The sequence below is a fragment of the Euleptes europaea genome, chromosome 2 (assembly GCF_029931775.1).
Source record: "Euleptes europaea isolate rEulEur1 chromosome 2, rEulEur1.hap1, whole genome shotgun sequence".
NCBI lineage: Eukaryota > Metazoa > Chordata > Lepidosauria > Squamata > Sphaerodactylidae > Euleptes > Euleptes europaea.
Genome location: NC_079313.1, coordinates 65,522,520 through 65,549,883, shown reverse-complemented (window position 1 = coordinate 65,549,883; position 27,364 = coordinate 65,522,520). Strand labels below are relative to the sequence as shown.

Here is a 27,364-nt window from a genome sequence, read left to right as displayed (position 1 = left end):
TAGACCTCAACTAGAGTACTGTGTTCAGTTTTGGGCACCACAATTTAAAAAAGATGTAGACAAGATGGAACGTGTCCAGAGGAGGGCAACAAAGATGGTGAGGGGTCTGGAGACAAAGTCCTATGAGGAAAGGTTGAAGGAGCTGGATATGTTTAGCCTGAAGAGGAGAAGACTGAGAGGGGATATGATAACCATGTTCAAGTACTTGAGGTGCTGTCATATTGAGGATGGTGCCGAGTTGTTTTCTGTTGCCCAAGAAGGTCGGACCAGAACCAACGGGTTGAAATTAAATCAAAAGAGTTTCCGTCTAGACATTAGGAAGAATTTTCTAACAGAGTGGTTCCTCAGTGGAACAGGCTTCCTTGGGAGGTGGTAAGCTCTCCTTCCCTGGAGGTTTTTAAGAAGAGGTTAGATGGCCGTCTGTCAGCAATGCTGATTCTGTGACCTTAGGCAGATGATGAGGGGGAGGGCATCTTGGCCATCTTCTGGTGTGGGGGGGAAGTAGTTATGAATTTCCTGCATTGTGCAGGGGGTTGGACTTGATGACCCTGGTGGTCCCTTCCAACTCTATGATTCCATGAAAACCTGGTCAGGTATTTGGAGGCTGTGGTGGGGTGGCCATCTGAAATTAAACCCATCAAAGACAGAAGTTCTGTGGCTGGGTACGGGGAGGTCTGGGACAGGGTATTCAGCTCCCCACTCTTTATGAGGTGCAACTGATAACAGCTCCCTCTGCCAGGAACTTGGGAGTGACTCTGAATGGCTCTTTCTTTGGAGGCCTAGGTCACAAATACTGCCAAGGTAGCATTTTTCCACCTTCACCAAGCCGAGCAGCTGACCCCTTACCTGTCCCACATTGACTTGGCCACAGTGATCCATGCAACGGTCACCTCTAGGCTGTGCTACTGTAACTTATTCTACACAGTAGTACTCTACAACCTTTCCTCATAGGACTTGGTCTCCAGACCCCTCACCATCTTTGTTGCCCTCCTCTGGGCATGTTCCAGCTTGTCTACATCTTTTTTAAACTGTGGTGCCCAAAACTGAACACAGTACTCTAGTTGAGGTCTAACCAGAGCGGAGTAAAGCGATACCATCACTTCGCGTGATCTGGACACTTACTTCTAGCTGTATCTGAAGAAGTGAGCTGTGGCTCACGAAAGCTCATACCCTGCCAGAAAATATTTTTGTTAGTCATTAAGGTGCTACTGGACTCTTGCTCTTTTCTATTACTCTACACAGGACTGCCCTTGAAGTTGCTCCAGAAATTGCAACTGTCCAGATCAGAATGTGGTGGCATGGATCCTTACAAGGACCCCATGGAGAGCACTCTTACAACCAGTGCTCCACCAGCTGCACTGGCTCCACATTGAGTACCAGATCAACTTCAAGGTTTTAGTACTTACCTTTAAAGCCCTAAATGGTCTGGGACCATCGTATCTACAGGATTGTCTCTCCCGATATACCCCTCAGAGAGCATTACGCTCAACCAGAAACAACTCTTTGGTGATCACTGGCCCCAGAACTATGCGGCTGTCCTCGACCAGGGCCGGAGCCTTTTCAGCCCTGGCCCCAGCCTGGTGGAACTCTCTGTCTTGTGAGACCTGTGCCCTGCAGGACTTCGCTCAGTTCTGGAGGGCCTGTAAGCTGGAGATGTTTCGCCGGGCATATGGTTGAGGACAGCGATGGTTATGTAGCTCAATAGTCCTCCCTTCGCTTTCCCCTATCCTTTACTTTCCCCTTTTCCCCTCCCATTTCCCTACTCTCCTATTTTCTGTTACTTTCCTTGGACCTGTGAGTTTCTCTGCTGTTCTTGGTCTCCCCATTTACATCTTCTGGACAAACTTCACCCATTGATGACAGCTCCACCTATGTGAGGTGGCCACGTAGTTCAGGATGCCATCTTGTTTTGTTAAATATGGAATTGTGGTTTTAAATTACATGTTTTATTCCTACATTTGTACATTTAATTATTGCTGTAAGCCTCCCTGACCCCAGCTTTGCCAGGAAAGGGTGAAGTAGAAATCAAATAAATAAATAAAATGCCACGTGCGGTGTCACATGGATCCATCCTCATCCTTTCTCCCGTTTCATTTAAATAAATCATGGATGTGTTAAGAGTGAAAAGAATGTGAAATATCTTTTTACCAGCTTTTGTCGAGAAGGCAAAAGATGTAAAATATAGTTTTTCCACCTTTGACTGTATAAAAGGAGACTATGAAAGTTTAAGATGGCAGAACTGAGGAAGGAGCAGCTGTTTTATACGTGTGAGGATTTTGGAGGACAAGCAGTGGCATGTGGGAAATGGATTAAAGTGGTCAAGAGTTGAGAATTTGGGCCAGAGATTAGAGAAAGCTAATTATTAGCGGTACCTGTGGTCTGGTGAGGGGATTTTGACAGACAAGATATGATGGCTAACACACTGGGATTCCAAATTGAAGTTACTGGTTTTTCTTCCAAACTATTACTGGTTTTTCTTCCTCAAAATTGGTACTTTGAAGAATTAAAAGTTATGGGCATAACTCCTTTGCATTGCTTGGCACCTTGGTTTTGTGATTCAATTTTACCTAGTAATGAAACATTTATCAACATAGTTGGGCCACGGATGGCAATGGAGCTGCTGCACCACCTCCTGAAAAGCTTCCCGGCCTGAAAAATAAAAGAGCTTTAAAAATACTACCCAATGAAAATTGCCCATTGTGTTCCACGGGGCTGCACCAGCTATTTTGCTGGCATAGCTCTGCGGCAGCACAAAAGGGCGTTCCTGGGCCGAAAGCAACGTAGTATCGATGCCAACTCGGGGTCACACACACCCCATTCAGGATTGCACAGTTAATGATGTAGTTATGCAGATGCCTTGGTGCAGGTCAATACTAAGGCCCCCATGTTTACCAGAGGGAGAATTGTGTTTTGAAATAATGAAATGTTTAAGGACTGTTTTGTGCAAAGGTTAACTTGATTGCTTTAACGAATAAGTTTAAAAATGTTACCTTTAATCATTGTGTCATTGCTATAGGCAGGCCTAGAACTGTGGTATCCGGAATGGTTTTTCTGCATTTCAGCTTCTAGTCAATATTGATGGCTGGAGCAGGTGGGGAGGTTTCATAAATGTTTGAATTGTTAATAGCCTTCCTTGTAAATGTAACTTCGTGAGAGTTCATACGCAGCTGTTCATGAGCCACTTAAGTTGCTGAGGACAAATGCATGTTTCTTCTTTTAGTGAAAAAGATATAATAATTGGGAATTTCAGTTATTTTAGTGTGATAACGTCTGATTTATTTTGCAAAACTTACACTAAGCTGGCATTTTGTGCCTATGCTAGTTGATGTATTGATTATATAGACTAACACCATATTAGAGGGGAACCCCTTTATCTTGTTTCCTTCCTAGTCTGTGTGATAGAAAGTAATCATGGCTAGAGTCCTCTTTAGCCCAAAGACTGCCTGGCTTGTTGTCATCACAAATAACCTTTAATTTCAGAAGCCTTAAAACAAGACTCTAACCATGAAAATTTCCCCCTATATGTCAGCATCCACAATTTACTAATAGAAATGGACATTTAAAAAGACTTCAGCCTTTTACTATATACATGGTTGCATGTCAGAAAATAACTACACAACATTTTTAGGAGCATGATTAAAAAACCATGTAATAGAAAATCCTAGCTAGATAGTCTAGTAATTTATGTTACGACGTTTTCAGAGCCTAATTGTTGGGAATTAGACACCGAGTTTTTGTCTATGTCAGGACAACAAAGATAGTTAACTGTATATATTTGTTTGCATGGTATTGGGGAACAGTGCTGGCCACTTAGCCAGTGTTAATTGGTCAGTTAAGCTGGCACTGGTCATGTGATGTTCAGCTGCATTCCAAGAAGCAGCAGTTAAACTGCCATTTAGTAGTTGAGAGAGACTTGCTATGCATAAACACTTCTTCCTCAAGTTATGAGCGACACGACAGTTGTTATTTTGTATCCCAAGTTTACCCTTCCTATAATATAGTAAATATTTGTTTTGTTAAAAGAAAGCTACATGTTCAGAGTCTTTGTGTGTGTGTGTGTGTGAACCATAATCCACAAGATCACGATCTTTTCGCATTTGAACTCAACAAAAATAGATCCCAAGTTCATTTGTTTTTACCTTTTGCAAATCTTTAGATTTTAATTTGTATATATCCCAAAGAATGGTTGATTTTTTTAAAAAAAAAATATTATAATATAATCAAAACATGTTTAAAAAGCTGGAATTAGTATATAACAAGAAGGAATCATATCATGATCTCATTTACAATCAAGACAGTTAAGACAATTATACCAAAGAAAAATATATCCATTTTAGTGTTAAATAAATTGGCAGTTATGAATTAATATAATAGACAACATTAGTTAATGATTATCTTAATATTCTTATCCTAAATCATAATATTATTTGTTTGATACTAAATAACCACAATATTTATATTGATCAGAATATTAAAATGAGTTATAAAATAATATAGCTAACAATACATAATTTTAATTATTGTATTATATTTCTAGTAAAAGTTAATTATTTTATATTTCTAATAATTCTTCCCAGTATTAAAAATTGATTTCCCCCCACCATATTTGGCATATATTTGATACAGTGTATCAAAGAGATTTTTCAAAAAAGTTAACTATCATATCAACAATTTTTTCGGTTCCCCATTTTTAGGGATGAAATAAATAGTATGCTTTCCTTTTGTCTTGGAACTCTTTGATTGGTCTTTTATTCACCTAATTTGTCAGTTTTGCCATCATTGCATGTTCAACCCTATACTTCAGAGTATAATTACTCTCCCAATCTTCTCTGGAACGACACCTTTCTGCTTTCCATTTTGTTGCAAGTGTAACTCTGGCCTCTGTAATCATACATCTGAACAGTTCTTCTGACGATTTTGAGATATTTTTTTGGTAAGACTCCCCATAGCATACTCTTAGCTTCCATTGGAAGTTTGATTTTAAAAAATTTCTGAATTTCACTGTGTATCTTTTCCCAATATTTCTTTGTCTTATTGCATCTCCACTGCAAATTATAAAAAGTTCCATCCACCTCTTTGCATTTCCATTTGTAATCTTTGTTCATCTTCTCAATGTCTTTTAGAGTAATATACCACTGATAAAACTTTGTATACTAATTTTCCCTTAATGATGGACTGGCTGTAAATTTTTTGTCTTTTGTCCATAATGTTCCCCATTGTTGGAAAGATATTTCTTCCTCCAAGTTCTGCATCCATCTAACCATACATGTCTTAACTTGTTCTGTTTCTGTGTCAAATTGAAGTAATAGCTGATAAATTTGTCCTAATAAATGATCCTTTTGTTGCATTATCACCCTTTTTCAAATTCAGTCAATTCCTTTATTACTCCTCCTGCTGTGTGATTGTCCTTTTTTAATCTTGAGACTAGTTGAAAGTATAACAACCATTATATGTTTTTACCTTCATCCTTCATCTTTTGCCATGATTTAATTTCTCCTTGAGAGTTGATAATATCACCATATGTTATATAATAATTATTTCCCCTCACATATTTATCATAGTATGCTTCTATGGGAGACATTAATTGTGATATTGAAGGACTGACTTTTGTTCGAGTAGTTCCCCAAGTTCTAAATAAACCATCTCTAATTATGTGGCTTCCATTTTGTATTGTATTTTTTAACTGATTTTTTAATCCATAGATAATTATGTAAGCCTTTTTTCAAATCTGCCATTTCTAATTTTATTGCTCTTCGTGCTCTGGAAGAATGCTTTATTTACTGATATGTCTAATCTCTTAGTGGAGGCTGTCTTTTGTAACATGTATACAGCCCATTCCCTGGGGGTGGCTGCCTCCACAGTGGGATCCACCCCCCCCAGGCCAGAAAGCTGCCCTTACTTGCAGGCCCCATGTAACCACTCCATAGCATTCCACAGGGCTACGCCAACTCGCAGTAACATCAAAGGGGGGATTCCCTGTCAATGACTGTTATTCTAGTGCCATTGTTTGAATATTGTTAATGTTTTTAAAATACTAAAGTATCATTTAACAATATTTGTCATATCAAATATATATATATATTTAAATTCATATACTCTGCCTTTCCTGCCATTAGTGGGGGGCTCACCTTTTCACCAGTCAAATGCATACTGTGAATTATTCTCTCCACAGAAAAATGTAATGCATTAAATTACAGCAAACACATCCAAACGCATGAGGTAGTTCTTCTGCTCAAGCTACATTGAAATGGATAGAATCTGTGGAGGAGCACCATGATATGCATCCATTATAAATTCACTTGGTTATGGCATAAGTGGAACCATTGGGGACACGTGTTTGTTTTGTGGTGGTAAAATGCACCTGCATTTTGTACAAATTAATGATCACTGTTTAAAACTAGTAGCTTACAGAGTAACCAGATGGGCAGAGCAATACTGAGGGCCTCCAGTGCTGCTGTGGCTGGCACTGCTAGTCCACTTCCTGTGGGGAAAAGGTATGGGGTGGCCAGCAGGAAAATGGAGGGTTTTGCAGGCTGTCTTTTGGTGCAACTATGTCAATGTCCCCAGCAACTGCGCTGCGGTGGTCTGTAACAGCATTGTGGGGAGGCAGGCTCTGATGGACAGGGCAGACACAGGGGCCAAGAGGCACAGGGACTGAGCCAAGCAGCCATCACAGCCCAGAGACTGAAAGAGGGTATGTGCAGGCAAGCTAGCTGGCGTTCACCCCCCTGTTAAAGGGACCAAGTCCCCTCAAAAACTAATGGGCACCTGCAAGTATTGGCATGGGCCACCGCATCCCCCCCCCATGAACACCCAAAGCTGGTCTCCTACACATTGAGTGTGAGTGGGTATGGGAGCTCATCTGACACAGGAGGCACCCTGCCACCCATGGCACCTTTCAGAGTCCTGCACCTTCTGGCACTCTTAGGGAGGGTTGAACCACCAGACTGGATGAGTGGTGGTCCATGGTCTGACCCCTGGTCGGTGGGAATCAGAAGCATCCCCCCACACCACTTCCTCCCTCCCATGCCCATTCCCACACTGCACCCTGGACACTTGCTGAGGATCCTCAGAACCAATTTTTTTCTGAGCATCCAGCCAACTCGGGACGTAGAAGGACCCACACATCCTTACAGATGGCTGATCTCTCCATGGTTGCGCTCCCATGCACCCACCTCACAAAGGCTGTGTGCTCCTAGCTCTGAGGGTGCAGGGCCCTGGGATGAAATAGAGAATGCTGTAACTTGGCACACCACCTGCAGCAATGGCATATAGGGTTCAAAACTGCGAGAGATCAGCCACAGAGTATGGCCTTTGTTCTCCCCTTTGAGGAGAGAACAAAGTAATGGGAATTACCAGTTCCCTTTCCCTTTCTTAATATAGAGATAGTTTTATTGGCTGTATAGTGCTCTTGTAGGGATTACTGAGAACCAATCTACACATAACCTCCATCATGTGATGAACGTAGGAATTGGCCTCACCACACTGGCACCATGATTTATAATACAGTGCATCATGTCCATCCTTCCACTTTAATGTGGAGCATTTGTGTACTAACACTAGCTATCAGAACCCTTTAAAGTATAAGGAAGACCAAAATAATATGCCACAATAGGATAACAGCATGGAGAAGCCATCACATGGAGACTACTTTGATAGCAGTCTGATACTGGATAATGTATGTTCGGTATGTTGAGCACTCAGCAGTACTGCAGTATAAATTCCAAGTGTTGCTTTCCTTAAGGGGAAAACGTAGTCTGGCATTAATCCCATCACATTGCACTACTACGGTTTTATAAGACATTTAATGTTTGCTGCAAATGAATGGATGAAATCACTAATACTCATCAAAGTACTTAGCTGTTCCAGTGTCTTGGGATAAACACGATATCTAAAATAACCACGTATTTCTTTTCCCAATCTTTGCTGTAATTCCTTGGTGTGTGATCCCCCCCCCAAATTCCTAAACTCCTTTCAGCAATATACCTAAAATGAGCGAGAGAATGTTTAGATTTTCATTCTTCTCTTATAAAAAGCAAAATGTAAATATTGGTTTACGTGAAGGCATAGTACTTAAAAATAATAATCCTCCATTGAGCTGGAAAAGTGACATAAACAAGATCTGCAAGAGCATCATCATTATGTTATTGCCCATTTATTGCTCAAAATAAAACTAGTCCCTATGTGCAAACCAGAATTATATGGAATGTCAATTAAATCAACCGTAATCTCCCAAATACATTTTTTATTGCTGGATTCATTAGAAAGGCTCTTAAGGTAATGAATAGTCATCACTTTTACCAAGGACTGCTGGCTCCTTTATAAATGATGACCACTAAAAATGCAGAAAAGACGTTTTAAAATCTGGCTTCATTTATGCTCTGCCTTTATGCTTGGCTATAGAATTCAGCATGACCTGATGTATTCTGAAGATCAGCTGCATAGAACATCAGTTATATACTTTAGAGTGTATACCCTTGGTGGGAATTTTTTTAAAAAAAGAGGTAAAGTTATTTGGAAAAAACAACAACTTGTATTGACAAAACTCCAAAAATCTATAACTTCTTTTTGTTTTCTTTCCTATAGCAAGTCCACATGCAACACCATCGACTCTTCATTTTCCAACATCACCCATTATTCAGCAGCCTGGGCCATACTTCTCACACCCAGCAATCCGCTATCATCCTCAGGAGACTCTGAAAGAGTTTGTCCAACTTGTCTGCCCCGATGCTGGTCAGCAGGCTGGACAGGTGGGGTTCCTCAATGTAAGAAAGCCATTTTTATTTATTCAAATATTTTTTGTTCCTCTGTCTCCAGTAACCATGGAATTATGTTAACAGGTTTTATACATATAAAAAGGTGTGGGGGTTAGCTATTCACTACAATTTCAGTAAAATTGGTTTCAAGAAAGAACCTTTGGGCATGATCTAGGCAAGGTTAAGCACATTTATGTTCCATTCCTTGTGATTGGGAAGAATTAAATTAATGGGAATTTAAACTGCTTACATTTGGCTAGATTGTGTCCATAATTTATCCTCCTCGTGTTATGACAAATATGATCAATTTTCATCCAAATCCTATTAGTCCCTGCAATGCCATGTAAGTGATTGGTGCAGGTACAATATAATATTATTTAATTATTTGATCCAGCACAAAGGTTGGCACTTACTAATCGGATCCAGTAGCAGGAGCCTTTCCTGCTCAAGCAACCTTCTTCCAATAGAATAGGCATCATAGGCCACATTCCCAGAATTGCATGTTGATGCAGATATTGCTGTGCAGATATTGCTGGGCTGGGAAGAACCACTAGTGCCACATGTAATGCAGTTTGTAAGTTTCTCAACACAGAGAATTGTGTAAAGAATGAGCTGTGGACAGAACTAGGTAAACCACTTGTGTGTGTGTGTAAAGTGCCGTTAAGTCGCAGCCGACTTATGGCTACCCCTTATGGGGTTTTCAAGGCAGGAGACTAACAGAGGTGGTTTGCAGGTGCCTTCCTCTGTATAGCAACCCTGGACTTCCTTGGTGGTCTCCCATCCAAATACTAACTAAGGCTGAACCTGCTTAGCTTTTGAGATCTGACGAGATCAGGCTAGCCTGGGCCATCCAGGTCAGGGCAGGCAAACCACTTAGGGACAGCTAAAGCACCAGTGAGCCAACTACTCTAGTGTGATCTTTTGAATGCCTACCATTGGATAGTAACATTTTATTACAGAAGTGCAATAGACAGGCTATAGCAGGACCAAGTGAAACGATTTGTCAAGTTTAAAATGCCATTGTTGGTATATTAAGCCATATTGCATGTACTGCCAAAGCTGCATATTTTCAGAACAAAGGTTGCACCTGTCATAAATATATAACTCTGGATCACTTGATACATGACCATTATATGTGGGATGTATATGTGGATAGGTATGGGAGCATGTCTTAGGCTTGTACAACTCCACTGCTGTGAACTGGTCTTATGTGAACTGGACTTATATGAATGCATTCCCATGAAAGCATGCGTGCAGGCTCCAGTTCATACAATAGTTGTGATGTGGGAGGGTATGCAAACTTGCTACTGTGTTCCCAAGTTTTGAAACTGTATTTGGGTTGGTATTTGGCCAATAAACATAAAATACTGGGGTAGTTGACCACTCAAATATTGGCAAAATATTGGTCAGGCAGATAAAACATTATTTTATTAGAAGAGTAACACCAGAGACTGTGCTGTTTATAAAAGTTACTGTCTTCTAGAAGACCCCCAAGTCTGTTCTCTCCCAGAAGCTTTACAGAATACAATACCAAATCATTTGGAGATCTGCCTTCCCCACAGCAAATGCTTTGGACTAATCCTATCTGCTACCACGATGTCTGCTTCCATATTTACCCCAAGATTTCTCATTGTGCTGGCATTCCTTTTCAGAGGGTCCTGCAGTTAAAGGACATGTCCAGTAAGAGAGTCTAGGCCAGACAAGAGCAGGAGAAGAGGACACAGAAGATCTCTGGAATTTATTGGGCAGGAGATTCCTTCTCCTATATGAGGACTTTAGGTGTGCCTGTGTGATCCTAATTCTTGTAGGGATGAAAGAATCTGATCTGTAGTCAGATGTGAGCACAACCGAATAATACGTAGTTAGTGTACATGTAAATTAGCAATAGCTGACCCTTGCCCAAGATTCTTCACAACATAGTCATGTGTGAACCGAACTTCTAACTCAGCCTCAGGAAACAACTGTCACCTTCTAAGGTACCATAGCAGACTGAAAAGCTTCATGCTTTATGACTCCAGCTCTTCTAAGGTTAACAAAATACAGGGACTTTATAATTTTTATTAATTATGTCTTTAGACAGGAGAATAAGAAACAGCTGTTTAAATTCAGCCACATACATTTCATTTTTTAAATGACTTTCTTATAGCACTTTAGATCAAGTTGACCAGTACTTGAACTCAAGAAGATAAAAGTACAGTTCCTTATGGTTTGTTATTCCTGTGAGTTGTTATCTTTCCCCCTTATCTCTCTGAAAAATTAAATAGTGTTCCAAGATTTTGGTTGAGTGATTTCAGGGCTTTTCTCTCTCAAGCAAACTTAATAATTATGTTCAAGTTATTGGAATAACATTCCATCTGTATGCAGAAATGATTAATTCTGCATACAGCATTATCCAAAATAGTGTCAACAATAAAGGCTGCAAAATGATTATTGCCCCTAGTTGTTTCTACCCATAGCATTTCTGCTGTACATAATGCTAAGCATGTAAATGATGGCTTTTATTACCCAATTTGTTACCTGTGTTAGTTAATAATCACATTGTTAATATGTTTCTGATTCTGTATATTGTAGCCAGTACAAACTTAGAATACTTTCCCAGCTTGGATAACAAATACATTTTTATCTAGACAGTAAAACAGAGATCATTTTGAATAGCAATTTCCTTAGTGTGCTGTGGTGAACATGAACACTGGGTTAGATTTGTTCCATTGACATGTTGCACTGGAAAGAATGCACAGGTTCTGACAGAATAAATGGACAATCCAGTCCAGTATGTATAAAGCAGAAGATTGCTTCAGAAAAGGGACTACAAAATTACACCGGTCTTTAAAGACAAAGGCATAATTGCACAGATTACTTTCACCTGAAATTTCTAAGAAAAAACGAAGCTTATAAACAGGAGTAGTGCTACCATATTCAAGTCATGAGTTTGGCACAATTCATATATAACTACAAACCATGATTGGTCCATATGGTGAATGGGCCTTGGAAATTTTCAGATTTCCTTTCTCTTCTCTCATGCTGATTACAAATTAATCATACACACTTCAGTGGCAAACCATAGTTTAGTGTTTCATCCACATCACCAATTATAGTCTGGTTGGTTCTAATCCTGCTTCACAATCCTGGTTCGAAGACAAGAGAACAAACCATAATTTGTTGTTTGGATGTACAACAAATCATAGCTCTCCACAAAGAAAGAAATTATTAATTTAGATTCATCTAAACTAAACTACTGCATTACACTCCACGTGGGTGGCTCTTGAACAGTGTTTGTAAGCTACAATTGCTGCAGAATGATGCAGCCAGAATTCTGGCTGGAGTGGGTAATAGGGAACATATCCCTCCAGTCTTGTTCTTCCTACTTGGGCTCTCAGTCTGCTTCAAGTTCCTGGCATGGACCTTTAAAGCGCACTGTATGGCTTGGGGCCAGCATACCTTACAGATCATCTACCACTATATGAACCTTTCCAACCACTATGATCATCTTTAAATGCCGTTTCGGGTGCCTCCACCATCTGAGGCTAGATAGGTAGCAATCTAAGGAAGGGCCTTCTAAGTTACGGCCCCAAAATTATGAAATCAGTTTCCACGGAAATGAATTTTTCCCCTTCTATCATTTTCCTCCAAGAGGTGAAAACTTTTTCTGTTTTGTTTGGCATTCACTCACTGATTCTCATTGACCCTTCCTCCTGTTCATGTGTTTGTGTTTAAATTGTTTTAATGTTTTATTGTGCGCCACCTTGGAGACCCTAAATTAGATGGAAAGGCAGCTTAGAAATGTTTTAAATAAATAAATTATCAGCCAAGCACAATGTAAAAATCAAGAGAGAGTGCCGAGGTTCATTTCCATAATGGCAAACCATGGTTTGCTGTCATATGTGAATTATTCCTATGAGTTTCACTATTTTTTGTCATACCAGATGGCAGCGTTCACTCTACCCAATCTTAAAAAGAAACCCCAGAAAGTCAAAGTGGATTAGTGAGTTGCCTAAAATCACAAAAATTAATGTTCTTCAACTGCATCAGTCTGATTTTAAAAATCAATTGATGGAATTAAAATTACTTACAAGAGATATGATAGACTAAAGGGCTTAGCTTCATTAAATCCTTGAAGTCAACAACTAATGTGAATTAAATGGATATAACATAAGTATTTTCAAAGTACATTTTGCAGAAATGTAAACTCTACATTTAAAAATGTTTAGTGTTAATGCTTTAATATCTTGGGGTGGTAGTGGATAGCTCAATGAAGATGTCAACCCAGTGTGCGGCTGCTGTAAAAAAGGCAAATTCCATGCTGGCTATAATTAGACGAGGAATAGAGAATAAAAATGCTGATATCATACTGCCCTTCCACAAATCTATGGTGAGACCACACTTGGAATACTGTGTACAGTTCTGGTCACCACACCTAAAAAAGGATATTACAGAGCTTGAGAAGGTGCAGAAAAGAGCAACCAAAATGATTAGGGGACTAGAGCAACTGTCCTATGGGGAGTGGTTAAGATGCTTAGGGCTGTTTAGCTTGGAAAGAAGGCGGCTGAGAGGAGACATGATAGAGGTCTATAAAATTATGCATGGTTTGGAGAGAGTGGACAGGGAGAGGTTTTTCTCCCTCTCCCATAATACTAGAACACGGGGTCATCTGCTAAAGCTGGAGGGTGAGAGATTCAAAACAGATAAAAGGAAGTATTTTTTCACACAATGCATAGTTAAATTGTGGAACTCCCTGCCCCAGGATGTGGCGATGGCTGCCAGCTTGGAGGGCTTTAAGAGGGGAGTGGACATATTCATGGAGGAGAGGAGTATTCATGGCTGTTAGTTAGAATGAATATTAGTCATGCTGTATACCTATTCTCTCTAGTATCAGAGGAGCATGCCTATTATTTTGGGTGCGGTGGAACACAGGCAGGATGGTGCTGCTGCACTCGTCTTGTTAGTGGCTTCCTAGAGGCACCTGGTTGGCTACTGTGTGAACAGACTGCTGGACTTGATGGGCCTTGGTCTGATCCAGCAGGGCCTTTCTTATGTTCTTATATCCAGTCAGTGCAAGAAGAACATGCAGAATACTGTAAACCTTGACCCTGCCATGTTTGACAGAAAATTTGATTACCTAACTCAAAACCCTTATAAGACTCCAAAAAGGCAGTTTTTAAAAATGTATCCTGGACTTTTCTTTCTTTTTAAAAAAATATCAGATACCTAGTTGGTATTTTTGAAAGGAGAAAAATCTCAGGAATTTTAGAAACTATACAGTTGCACTTTTCAGTTCAACCTTTTGTCTCACTGCTGGGTTCAGACATACCAACAAACATCTATTTATTTGTGACAGGCATCAACATAGCATGTTTGCACATTTGCTCCCCCTTCTCCCCACATTTTGTCCAAGTGCAATTGAAAACTTCGTAATTTCAGTCCAATTCCAATTTGCCTCGACATCCAAATGCAAGTGCATTTAGAATCCCAGTTGGTAGAGAACACGAATGGGGATCTCAGATTTGGCTAGGCATCTTCATTTGGATGTCATGGAAATTCTGAGTGTGAAGGCTTTCAAAACCAGTAAACCTTCAATCATACACTACTCATGAGGAGAGCAAGGAAGGGGGAAAGAGAGGGAGCATGCCAGCATGGCAAACAAGCAATGTTTGTGCCTGTCAAAAACAAACAGAGATTTGTTGCTATGCTTGAACTCAACCAGTAACTGAGTGGACTGAAAAATACAACCTAAGTGGTCCATTCGACATTACCAGAGCTGGATGAAGATGCTTTCCTGTTCAAGCAGCATCACAGGGGATAGACTCATTGGCTAAAAGCAAACAGTGGTGCAGTGGGCTCACCTCAGATTTTGGCAGCAGCTTTGTAGTTTTGTAATGACAATTGTCAGTTACTTCCTACCTTGCCATCACAAGCAAGGAGCAGGCATGGTGGGACCCTGCAAATTAGGCCTCACTAAGCAGTTGCTTTGGTGGCGAACCAGCTGTGGATATGAGCCATCTGAAAACCACTTGAAAGCTCCATGTCATGTCTGATTCAGTTCATAGGCAATTCTAAGGCTTAAGAGAGCCTATAAAATTAAAAACAGCTGCTTTATGTGAACACCATTTGAATAAAGATGCTTGAGATATCAGCGAGTCATTGTATGGACAAAATGGAACTGCCAGGGTAGATTTTAAATTTGTTAAGCTAAATATTTCTTATTTTTAACTTAGAGAGTTGTTTGTTTTCTTCAGCATCAAGCAATTATAGGTAGATGTAAGATTTCCAAATCATTGCTATCAGCATCAGTTAACAGTTTGTTTTCTTGTGTTTTGGCAGCCCAATGGTAGCAGCCAAGGCAAGGTGCACAATCCATTCCTTCCTACCCCAATGTTGCCACCACCACCTCCGCCACCGATGGCCAGGCCTGTGCCTCTGCCAGTGCCAGACACAAAGCCTCCAGCCACGTCGACAGAAGGAGGTGCCACCTCTCCCACTTCACCAAGTAAGTACCGCTTCCAAGAGGAACGAAAGAGTTGTTTGATGGAGCTTTATCAGCAATTTGTTCATGGTTCTGTAAAATGAAACAAAAACAAGAAAACCTCTCAATTACATCAAACTACTGAGGACACAACAATAATACCAAGATTGATTCCTACTGGACATAATCAGGGTGGACTTTCAAATTGCTTTTTGACTAGGGTAACCTTTTTGTCGTTATTACCTTTTAGTGAAGATCCAGATGCAAAATTTTTCCAGGATCATAGGAATTTGCGCCCACACAAATTTATCAAACCGCAAAAATTAGGTTTGAGCCATGATTATGTCACATGATTATACCATACGTTTCTGAGCCTTTATATGGTATATAAAAGTTATTTGATAGTGTAGTCTTCTACACTACCCTCCCGACTCCTTTCGGTTGACAGCTCTAGCTCCTTTGTCTCTCTCTGCCAGCCACTGTTCATACAACAGCCATGCTGCAAAGCCAGGAATCCATAACAAATCAAAGCTGTTCCCAAGAAAGAAAGAGCAAGTACCTAGACTAGAAACATAGCTAGCTTCTGTATCTCATATAAACAGCAGAAATGATGTACCAAAATGTTTGTCCAGCTGCAGTAATACATTAAAGAGCTAAGTTTCCCCCATCTCATTTACAAAGAATAGCAGCAGCTTGTCTGATAAGGCACTGGAAGAATTCTGGGCCCCACCACTGTGATGTCCTTATCAAAGGATGTCAGGAAACAGAAAATATATGCCAGGACCACAGCTGTGGCACCATGCTGGTGCACAGCCACTTCCTGATACCAACTTCTGCTAGCCACTAGCTGCACATCCACAGTTCTGCCGCTGTAGCCTCAGCGCCACCACTGTTGCCTCCTGACTGCCTCTGGTAAGAATACCACAGTGTTCTCCCCCTTCAGTGGTTATCAGTGGTGGGAGCTAGAACAGTCCATGTGATCCACCACATGAGCCACTGCTGGCAAGGAGTGAGAGGAGAAAACATAACCAGGAAAACAACTATGTGACTTTCTGCTTTCTGCAGCCAGGAAACAACACCAGTCTTTTATGCAGTAGCAGCTATAACACCATGCCTTGTCACTTGGGGCAAAAATGCATGGTCGCTTTATCCTCCTTTAATCCCTGCACATTAGGCGAAACGCATGTGTTCGATCCTGCACATTAGGCGAAACGCATGTGTTCGATCCTGGATGAATCCTGGGTGAAACAGAGACAGTTTTGACTCTTCACAACCCTGATCAGTGCACAGTTACTACAGGTTGAGTATCCTTTGTCTGTAAATCTGAAAACCAAAATTCTCCAAACTCCACAGACGTCATGGTCTTTGCAGCGAGGTCGTGTGGCTTTTCAAGATGGCGCAATGATGGGAGCTTACTGAGAGCAGCGGCTTCTGTAGGGCCCTCTCATTTGGCTGATCCTCTAGTTCCAGCTTTAGCGTCAGTAACATGGGGTGATTGGCTGGAGGGGGGAAACTTTCACCTGGAGGCAGCCCCCCACCCAGGACTTAAGCCTCTTTCCAGTTCTCGTAAATTTACTGGTAGCCATGCCTTCCCACCATCGAGTATCCCTTATTCAAACAAATCTGAAATCCAAAACACTTCTGGTCCCAAGCATTTTGGATAAGGGATACTCAACCTGTATATCATATTATTAAAAACACTGTTGAGTATTCTTATAACTGTGAATACAGTTTATTGCATTGGCAATTACAGTTCTGGCTTGTTTGTCCTTTGTGGACAACCAAATTTTCTTGCTTTACAATCATGGGAGAGGGCATTTGAAAAGCACTTTGTTTTTGTCCATTGATGATGTATCTTCATTCTTCCTCGTGGTACTTGTAGGTGGAGGGGCTGCCTTCAGTGCTCCAATCAGAGCCCCCCTACTCCCTGAGCTTCTCACTCTGGAACCTTCCGTTGCTTGCTTGCATAATTTATTGTGACTGTTCATTGTGATAAATCCCTGCTTAGTATGTAATGTGTGTCAACTGGAAAGAATACAAATTATGCTTAGACAGATTTTTCCATAGAAAAATTTGCCTAGGTCCATAAGTTTAGTACTTAATGTGTGTCATCTGGGAAGCATACAAATTATGTTTGCCTAGGCCCATAAGTGTAGAACCATTCTTTTCTATGGATGGAAGATATGATCAGCAGCCACTAGCATTACTGATTTGGCAAATGCTAAGGTTAATTCTATCTCAAATTCTCAAGATTATGTATTTAAGAAAAAATAATAATTTAGTGTTTGTCAACTGAGCTAAGGAATCTGTATCTTTAGACTGTGATTATTATCATCTTTATATTAACAATATATATAAAATATTCCTTTTATTGCTATGATACGATTTTACAGCGTTTAAGAAACTTGTAGTGAGTAGCCCAAGGCCGACCAATGAATTCATGGCTGAGCAGAGATATGAACTACAGACTTCCAGTTTGAAACTTGGTGTTCTGTACCCTGTGCCACACTGTCTTTTGAAAGAGAAAGGTCTCTCACATTTGGACTTCATATTTCTTTTGTTCTCTCTTGATGATTGGGTACAAAGCATAACCAGAATCGGAGAGTTTTATAGAGCAAAGATTGATACTTGTTTCAACAGCCAAGAAGGTGATAGTCACATTATTTGAAGGTTGTTGTATGTGTATAAAGTGCTGTCAAGTTGCAGGCAACTTATAGCAACCCCAGCAAGGGGCTTTCAAGGCAAGTGAGAAGCAGAGGTGGTTTGCCATTGCCTTCCTCTACAGAGCCTTCCTTGGTGGTCTCCCTTCCAAGTACTGACCCTGCATAGCTTTTGAGATCTGTCGAGATTGGGCTATACCATGCCACCATCTCTCTTCCAAAGGTTGTTTCTTAACATTTCCCTAGTGGGGTGATTTTGACGTACTAGGCCAATGTTTGTGAACCCTGAGAGAATATTTTAAGTATTAATCAAAATATATTTCCAGTGCTTTGTGAGTTGTGTACATTGTGCAAAAGAAGGGGCTAGTGACATTTATCCAGAATTCTGTATTCTCTAAACAAAGACAAAGAAAAATTCTGCACCAGAAGAATGTGAATTATGCAACTAGAAAAGTTACATTTTCTGAATGCATAAAATAAGCAAATAGAGCATGTTCTCAGAATTTATTCTTCAGGCTACTGAGACAGGATAGCCCTCAAATACTACTGCCTTACTATTGGAAATCCTGCTTACCTCTCTTTCTTGCTTCTGAGATTTCATCAAGCCAGTCTTCAAGCCTGTCTTCACAACTCATATAGGTTAGAAGTTTGAATAAAAATAAATTAAATCTGAGATCCTAAAGACACCATATTCAGTACTTAATACCAAATTACATTCCTCGGCAGCTGTGAAATCAGGAGCAATAGTATAAACATCTCTCCATTTATCGCCCTGAGTCTCAGCTTTCTGGAATTTGCAGACAGGAATCTGCAGGTGGGAGTAGTAAAGTAATATTTCAGTGAATTGTGTGCCATATTCTGGGTATCATGTGAAGGAGGAAAATTAAAATCAGTTGACTGGACACCTGTACTGGCCTTTGCTATCATGTTTAGAGGCTGGAGTTCTATCTATATGCTTGCTGGGATGGGAACAGTATGGTTTTCCTAATGACGTCTGATTCTAACTTTTCATTTTCTTGATATTTCTTTGGTCCCTAACACACAAAATCGGTAACAAGCCCATTTTCTAAACTTTATAGCACGTTTTATGGTGAAAGGTGTTGATCCTGCGCAACCTTACTCTCTTGGAACTGTGTTCTGTCAAATTCTGTTGTTTGTATCTGTAGAGGTGTCTGAAGTGATAGCACCAGTCATGATGAGAACAGTGTAGCTATTCATATCATGCACTTGTACATATCTTTGTTCTTGTGAAGAAGAGACTGCACACAGTATTAGATTACAGCTGCCTGGAATTTTGCCTTGCCAGCAGTCATCCTTGTTGACTCCACAACTCTTAGAAAGTAATAACGCTTTCAAGAAAGTTAGGAATTGAAAGACTTGTTTCATCACATATAAAATTAAAAATAGTTCAGACTCAAAAAGCTGATTGCTATGGGATCTAGGGGAATCCGCAATGTCTTGGTCCTCCCTGTCTGCCTCTGTGGTTCCAGCTGAGACCCCAGGACTAGCAAAGGCCTCAGATGTAGATAGGGAGGGGGCTAATTGCCTATTCTTCTTCCCAAATCTGTTCTTGAGAGCCTGGAGAACACCTGGAGCCTCCTCCCTCCCTGCCTTTTGACCCCTTATATGGGCCAGGCGCTATCATGCACATGTCCATCAGCCTTCCCTGACCTCCCACATCTCTTCCCATTTGCATGATTGCCTGACTGGTCTGTCCCAGTTAAAGGTGCTTCTGGCAGCTCCTTAAAGGGGCCACTCAGTGATGTATAGGAGATATGAATTGCTTGACCTGGCAGTGCCGACCCTCTTACCATCAGGACAGCCATAGCAGGGCCAGGGCATAGCTACCTGCTGTGGCCTGGGTAAGTCCGGGAGAAGGTCCAGTCTCAGACAGTCTTTATACTGAGCCAGGCTGTCAGTTTGGTGAATGCTGTTAGTAATAGTTGAACAAGGCCTAGAATTCTTCTCTAACTCTCTGAAACCCTTTAACCAGGAGAGCCAGCACTCTGGTGGACTCTAATCTGGTGAACCAAGTTGGTTTTCCCACTCCTCCACATGAAGCCTGCAGGGTGACCTTGAGCTAGCCACAGTTCTCTCAGAACACTCTCGGCCCCACCTACCTCACAAGGTGTCTGTTGTGGGGAGAGAAAGGGAGGTGATTGTAAGCCAGTTTGAGATTCCTTAAAAGGTAAAGAAAATTGGGGTATAAAAACCAACTCTTTTTCTTCTTAACTAGAAATGTCATGGATTGAAATTTGGATATTATATATGCAATAGGTACTGTGCCAGTTCCCTGGAGGATAGCAGAAAGGAAATATAGATCATATAGAACATTGTTTTTATGCCTGTAGAAAAGGGATATGCTTACGTCACAGTGATTTTATTTTTTATATTTAGATGCTATAGTTGTATATCTGTTGGGCATCTAAATTCTAACGAATCCACAGAGTTTAAGAGGGAAACTATCATAAGCTAGTTTAAGGCATGGGAAAAAGCAATCATTGGGGGGGGGGGTAAAATGCCTTTGGAATCGGCATGACCCCTGTGCCAATGTTAGTGCCACTTGCGCTGGCTAAAGTGGCACTAACGCTGGCACAGGACCACATACGCTTGCCCTGGGGAGTTGTGTGACCATGTCACTCATGGGCACTGAAACAGCTACTGCAGCAACCTTTCCCCAGCACAAGGGCTTGCGCCAACGTCAAAGAGCCCTTTTGCCCCAGGAACACCAGCAAAAAGAGAGGTGTAGCCCCATTAAACTGCATAGAGCAGTTTAACAGTGTTTTCTACAATTTTCGGCTAGCTGAGCTGAGGCAGCAAGCGGTTCAGAGCTGGCCCTGGCTGCGCCATGCTCAGACCCATCCCAACTACCCCCCCCCCCTTAGGATTGGTCTGTTAGATTTACAAATAAGTGGCATTCTGCTGTTTAGTCTCTTTGCATAGGTTTCAGTAACAAAACAAACGAACAAAACCTCTTATCAATTTCATTGGCTTCATCTTAAGTATGTAATTTCAGGCCTGATGCATCTATTTAAATGATATAGAGCCACTAGGGCAACAGACACTTCTTGGGAGAGTATATCTATAATCAAAATTCGCTTAGTAGGATAACAAAGTATGGAAGAAATTTCCTTCACCTTGTTATATGTTGTTCTAACCATTGTTAATACTTTGTATCATGAAATAAACATGGAGACACTGAAGAAAGTTTGTGACTGATCTTCAAGTGCTATTCTAACAGTATACCTTCTAAACCCATTGACCTCAATAGATATAAAGGGTGTTACTCTTTTGGATTGTACTGTTAATGTATGTTCAGTTTAGAAGCTCGGTTCAGAAGTACCAAAGTGAAGAGCTGTACCAGGGCTGGGGCTCTCAGACCTCTGCCTTGCCATTTAATTTTTCTGCAGGAATCCACTGTAGCAGTGTAGTGCACTATGGCTGCTGGTCGCATTAGCTTAGCTAAAAAGTCTAATGGAAAATCCCCTTGCTAACTGTGAATAGCAAGAAACCTCTGAGCCACTATATGTAGGAATTTGTGATTTTTAGGAATATCTTGTACTCTCTGTTACCAGCTGGTGTGTAGGGTTGCTAGGTACCCCCTGGCAACCGGGGTAGGGTAGGGGGGAACTTACCAGCTGCAAAGAGAGGCCAGTGTTGACTTGGCGATGTCACTTCCAGAAGTTTCATCATCACATTGGACACTGTGGTATTTGGGCAAAAAACTCCATGGTAGAAGCCTTTTTAACCTTAGAGCTTTGCCCAAATACCTGAGTGCCCCTTGAGTCATCGGCAACATGATGCTGTCACTTCTGGAAGTGACATCGATGTGTGGATGCTGGCTTTCCTTTGAAGGTAGTAAGTGCCCCCACCAGCTGGCTGAATGGCATCAAAGGGGGGCTTGAAGAAGGGAACCCCCTTCCCCCGACGGGGGAATGGCAACCCTACTGGTGAGAGTAGGGCAGTAATCCTCAGCAGCATTGGGATAGGAGATACTATGGTATTATTCTATTCCATTCTGTCACCTTCTACATCATCAGCTATAGCAAAGAGGATTCCTTTTCTGATGCTCAGCAGATTCACATCATCTTCCCAGCCTATAGGGTCTGCATGTGATGTATTGGGGGGACAACAATTGGTATCCCACACATATTACACCATACGTAGAACATCATGTTCTCATTCATGTCTAAATGTTTTATTGTAATTCCACTGTAATCTATTATTTAACATGACATTCATGGCTATTCTGTCCAATAGTACTCTGAAAATTCACAGGGCATTTCCCCAACCACTGTATCAGAGCAACTAAATCAGACAGCATCATTGGATTACTTAACCTCCGTTCGTGGGTGTAGTCTGACTTACTCATTTGGGAGGAATAAGAACCATCTCATTGATATCAAAAATATTTTAGTGATGGAACTGTGACCCTAACCTTCATAGAATAGCAGGTTTTTCTTCTTATCTCATTTTTGAACACTTTGGGAATGATCATTTTCATTTCTCAATGTGTGATGAATGTTTTCATTAAATCACATCAGTTTGTAAACACACTGAGCAAAATCATACACATTTATTCTGATTAAATTTCCCATTAATGGTGAATGGATTATATGTGGGAAATGGCCTGTACCATTTAAAATTTTTAAAAATTAAACATGTGAAGACCTGAAAATCAGAAATGAAGAAATGTTCAAAAATAAAATCATGATTAAAATGCAGTGCACTAGCTTTAGAAGGGGTTCTAGGTTCTGTGAATGTATAGTCCTTAATGGTCACAGTCCACATCTCCAGTCATCCAATGGCATTCATAGAGCCCATGTGGCTTTCTGATCCCCAGTCTTCAGCACCATGGGATCCATATTTGTGACTGTAATCTCGGTGCAGTATGGCCAGTAACTTTATGTAGAGAACAGCTATTTATATACATTTCCCCTGCCCCCACAATTGTGTTTCATTACATTTGCTAATCGTTTTAGCATTTCGAATCCATTATACAAATAATTCAGAGTTTGTCCAGTGCTGTGACATGGAGCAGGAATTCTAATATGGAATAAAGAACCGATTATGCTAAAATGCATGTGAGTCACTTCAAGCATAAGAATGGCACTCATGAAGACAGTGTCTTCCTTCTTGAAAATGAATTGAGAGCATCCTTACAGGCCGGGTATTTTTGCATGTGGAACCTTGTATTAAATAAACTGTCTCAAAGAAAAAAGTAGCTTGAGTGAACGTAACATTACTTATTTACATCACCTCATTTTGTCTTGAACAGAAAGGCTATTTCCTACTGCCTAATTATGTCATGTTTCTATCGCCATCATTCTGAAACAGTTGTCTCAAGTCAGATTCTTGACCCATACAGTGTGAGCTCATTTCTGTGTTCGACATCTGTTGAGGTAGCTCCGAGAATGATGTCGGTTTTGGTGTTGCTTGTGTGTGATCTGGTGCTGCTTCCTGAACGCATGTGTCCCTTCCCTTCACAGCCTACTCGACACCCAGCACCTCCCCTGCAAACCGATTCGTCAGTGTTGGACCACGGGATCCAAGCTTTGTAAATATCCCTCAACAGACACAGGTGGGAAGCTTTCAACTTCTGTTCTGTAATCTGTATGTCATCCTGCTTGTTACCTCTTTGGTGTACCTTAAGTGTTTCTTCAGACAGCTGTGTCTTCATCAGTCAGCTCATCTCCGTGGTCTGAGTGACAACGAATGAAATGTCAGTTCCTGTTTTTGTTTGTCTGCATTGTTTAGGGGTTGTTTGAGGGGTCTTCTTGTGACAAAGTGCTTCCTCCATAACCAGAAAAGGGTATGTTTCATACCATTTAATGCTGGACTATTATAATACAATAATTGTAACACAGTACAATACAATATAATAAGACTGGGTTTCATTACTCATTTATTACAAGACAAGGTAATAGCTGTTCGCGTGAAGGAGAGTCAGATTTATTTTTCTTAATATCTCCTTTTTGTACATTGGAATTTCACTACTTTATGCATGTTTAAATTTTGTGATAGAAATAGAGTGTCCTGTGTTTTAAGCCCACTGTTTATTAGTACAAAAGAGAACTCGGCTTTCAGGAGAAAAGTTTGGATTCCATTTTTCATTTTGGTAAATATGACACTTGGCAGCTTAAAATTCACATCTTCACGGCAGCACAGGATCATTACAATGCACATTTACCACATTCTTCAAAATAAATTGCCTAAATTCTCAAAAATATGGTAACATTAAAAATAGCTGCAACCTGCATTACATGCAAGTGTTACTCATATTTACATTTTAAAAAAGAAATAAAATTACATTTCTAACAATAGCAATTTTAAGCATCTTTACTTGGAAATATATCCAGATGAATAAAACTTTCATCCATTTAGATATGCTGGAGTCAGCTATTTGTTCCAGCACCTCCTGTCACATAAGTGATATGGGCAGCCCAATCCTAAGGGGGAGGGTACTTAGTTGACGGCCAGGGACTGCACAGCTGTGCCACCTCCTAAGAGGCCTCCTAGGCCCTAAATTAAATTTAAAAACACTTTAAAAATCCCCATGAAACTCCCCCATTGAGTTTCACGGGGATACACCACCTATTCCTGGAAAATGTCGCTTTCCCAGGGCGAAAGGGCTTTGGAAGTTGCCTAAAGGAAGCTCCGCCCCCGGGAACGCCCCATGGATGCCAGCGTGAGTACTTGCACCAGAAAAACGCTGCCAGGGAAGCAGCGCCAGCACACAAGGCTTGCGTTGCTACCTGGAGCCAATGTAAGTCGCCATGTGCCAGCATCTGTGCCACTTTGGATGGCGCAAGTGGCACAGATGTTGGCGCTGGGGTCATGCCGGCTCCTAAGCAGCTCCACCCCCCTTCAAGATTGCACGATTAGACATCTGTTTTTATTGAGTGTATCTTTCATATCTCTAACCCAGTGGAACAAGTATTCGTTTACAGATGAGTGAAATAGGACAAAGGTATGAGTGTGAGATGGAAGGTATATGTTAGTGCTGTTCTTGACACAGAGGATCCTTCCATGTGTCCCTTGGTGTGATATTTTTAGAAAATGAGAGGGAGGGTTCTTGATTTGGCTGGGGGTAGATCTCATGGAGTCACAAGACAAGTCCTGGATCGTTGTCTCATTGTGAAATGGCATTTTATTACACTTTATTTCTATCATGATTGTGTGGTTTGATCTAAGAAGGAGTCTGCCTATATGTTTGACTTCACAGGCCAAAGGAGAGTACAAGGGTTCTGGAAGTAACAGTATTGTAGTGTTTACTCTAAGCTTTCTCCACCACACAAAAAGCATAAATAACCTTTCCAATCATCTGTGTTGCAGCTGCTGTTAAATACATGCAACAATTAAAAAATACCACAGATATACCAACATTTATACCAACATTCCATGGTTTTAAATGGCGGCAGTGACCAGGAACATGGTCATGTCTACTTTGGCCCTCATTTACATTTTTCTTGAAGTAAGACAAGAAGAATTATACATAACATTCAAGATATGGATGCCCCAATGATTCATAGAAGCGTGTTTTCTAATTTCTGCCCCTTACTAAAAATGTATTTGCTATTTGATGTTGGAAACTGACGTATTTAAGAGAGAGATCTAAAGTTATTTCAAAATCTCTTTTTTGAATGGTGGAACTAGTTCAAAATTCCTTGTTGTGCAAGTGAAGTTGGTATCATTTTCTTACAAGATCCTTTTACACTAATCATTTGAATTTTCATTTTCTTTTGTGAGATTGCTCAATAAATCGCATTCTGAAACATTAGATAAATGTTTTAAAAAGACTGAGGACAGAAATTTTGGGATACATCTTATTTCTACATGTTAGAGAAAATGAACTTATGAATGAAGGATAATGTCTTGGATAATGAAGCATAGTAATGAAGGATAATGAAGCGTAGGCACTCTGTTCATAGTGCTGGCCTTTCTTGCCTGCCTCCTTCCCCAAGACCTCCAAAACACAAACTTGTGCAGCCACATGGTGTTTTGTTCACAAGGGTTCACACTCTCCAGCATTAATGTTTTGGAAGTCTCTGGAGTCTTTGGAGGGCAGGAAGGAGCAGAAACAACTTCATAGGATCAAGCCAGTTTCTCTCCTGGGCTACAGAACAGAAAGTTGCATCAAAGTTACTGAGGAGGTTAAGGAACTCCATTTAAAGATTTAGTTTCCAATGTCAAATGGAACATAAAACTGAAAAACCACCAACAGCATCCTCAGTGCAGCCCATACTAACTTAACCTTCATGATGTTGTAGTAACCTTACCCTATTCAGATGTTTGTTGTATGTACTTGAATCAGAAGCTTGATGAGAAAATGTATCCCATTTAAACAAGAACACTTTTTGAATATGCTTTTTCTGGGCCCTTTCAAATTCCCAAATGTCAATTAAGAAAATAGTTGTTGGCAGTTTTGTTAGCAGCTAATTTGAGCCAGATGTTGAACAATATTAAGGCTGTAGTTAATATCCCACAGTCATGAGGAGGGGGGGAATTAACGAGAGGAACTAGTGTTTCAGGACTATAGCTTTTATTTAGGATGTTTTGATATTATAGTACAATATTTGAAAGGTCAAAAACATGCAGTATTATTATTTGGCAATGGTTACAAAAACATTATTCTAGCGTTAAGATGTAGGGCAGGATTGTAATTGTGTTCCTCTTCCATAAATTGCAATAAGAACCCAAAAAAGCACATAGATGTCACCCTCCTACATGTTTAGGGCATGCATTCTCACTGTGTTATCTGATAAGATTTGTATTGGTTGTGCATTGACTGGCATGATGGAACCTTGGACTGTTGCTTGAGCATGGAATGTTGCTTATATGAAGCATCACATCATGCAGGATTGACAGTTTTCACTACATAATTGCAAGATGATGAAGGGCTGTGGCTCAGTGAAAGAGCATCTGCTTTGCATGCAGAAGGTCTCAGGTTCAGTCCTCAACATCTCCAGTTGAAGGAATCCAACAGTAGGTAATGTAAAAGGTCTCCACCTGAGACCCACTGCCAGTCTGAGTAGTCAGTACTGACTTCAATAGACCAATGTTCTGATCCAGTATAAGGCAGCTACATATGTGTTCATGCCTTTCACCCCTCTTGTAATGAAGGGGTGAAAATCACTTCAGAACATGTCAAGCTGCTTCACCAGATAAGATTGAGGCTATGTCTGTATAGTTGCGTATCAAGTGAGACCATGTTACAAATGACAGCCGACGAATGATGACTAGTTTGTGTGAATGTGTTATCACAGATCTGCTAGCATGGGGTTACTCCATCCCACCGTGCCTGCAGCTTGTGATGAGATAATGCAACTGGAAAGAATGGTCATGGTAGCTGGACTCAAAAATGGGCTTTCACCAAGAATAAATCACATGAAAACTGCAGTTTATTATACAGAAAACCATAAGTTGTATTACGTTCACAAGCTGTGTGAACTTACCCTCAGTAATGAAATCAATATTTTCCTGGACCC

At 40.6% G+C, this 27,364-nt stretch overlaps 1 protein-coding gene across 5 annotated transcripts in view; it reads left to right on the top strand.

The window, feature by feature from the left end:
• The window catches only part of NFIA (nuclear factor I A), a 556,273-nt gene that overhangs the window by 503,339 nt on the left and 25,570 nt on the right, over positions 1-27,364 (top strand). For 4 of the 5 annotated variants that reach the window (XM_056845664.1, XM_056845662.1, XM_056845665.1 and 1 more), the window contains 3 exons: positions 8,587-8,765; positions 15,075-15,240; positions 23,366-23,457. In XM_056845664.1, coding sequence (XP_056701642.1) covers positions 8,587-8,765; positions 15,075-15,240; positions 23,366-23,457 — 437 coding nt within the window. The remainder of the gene's footprint in view (positions 1-8,586; positions 8,766-15,074; positions 15,241-23,365; positions 23,458-27,364) is intronic. The other variant, XM_056845666.1, reaches the window with a different exon arrangement.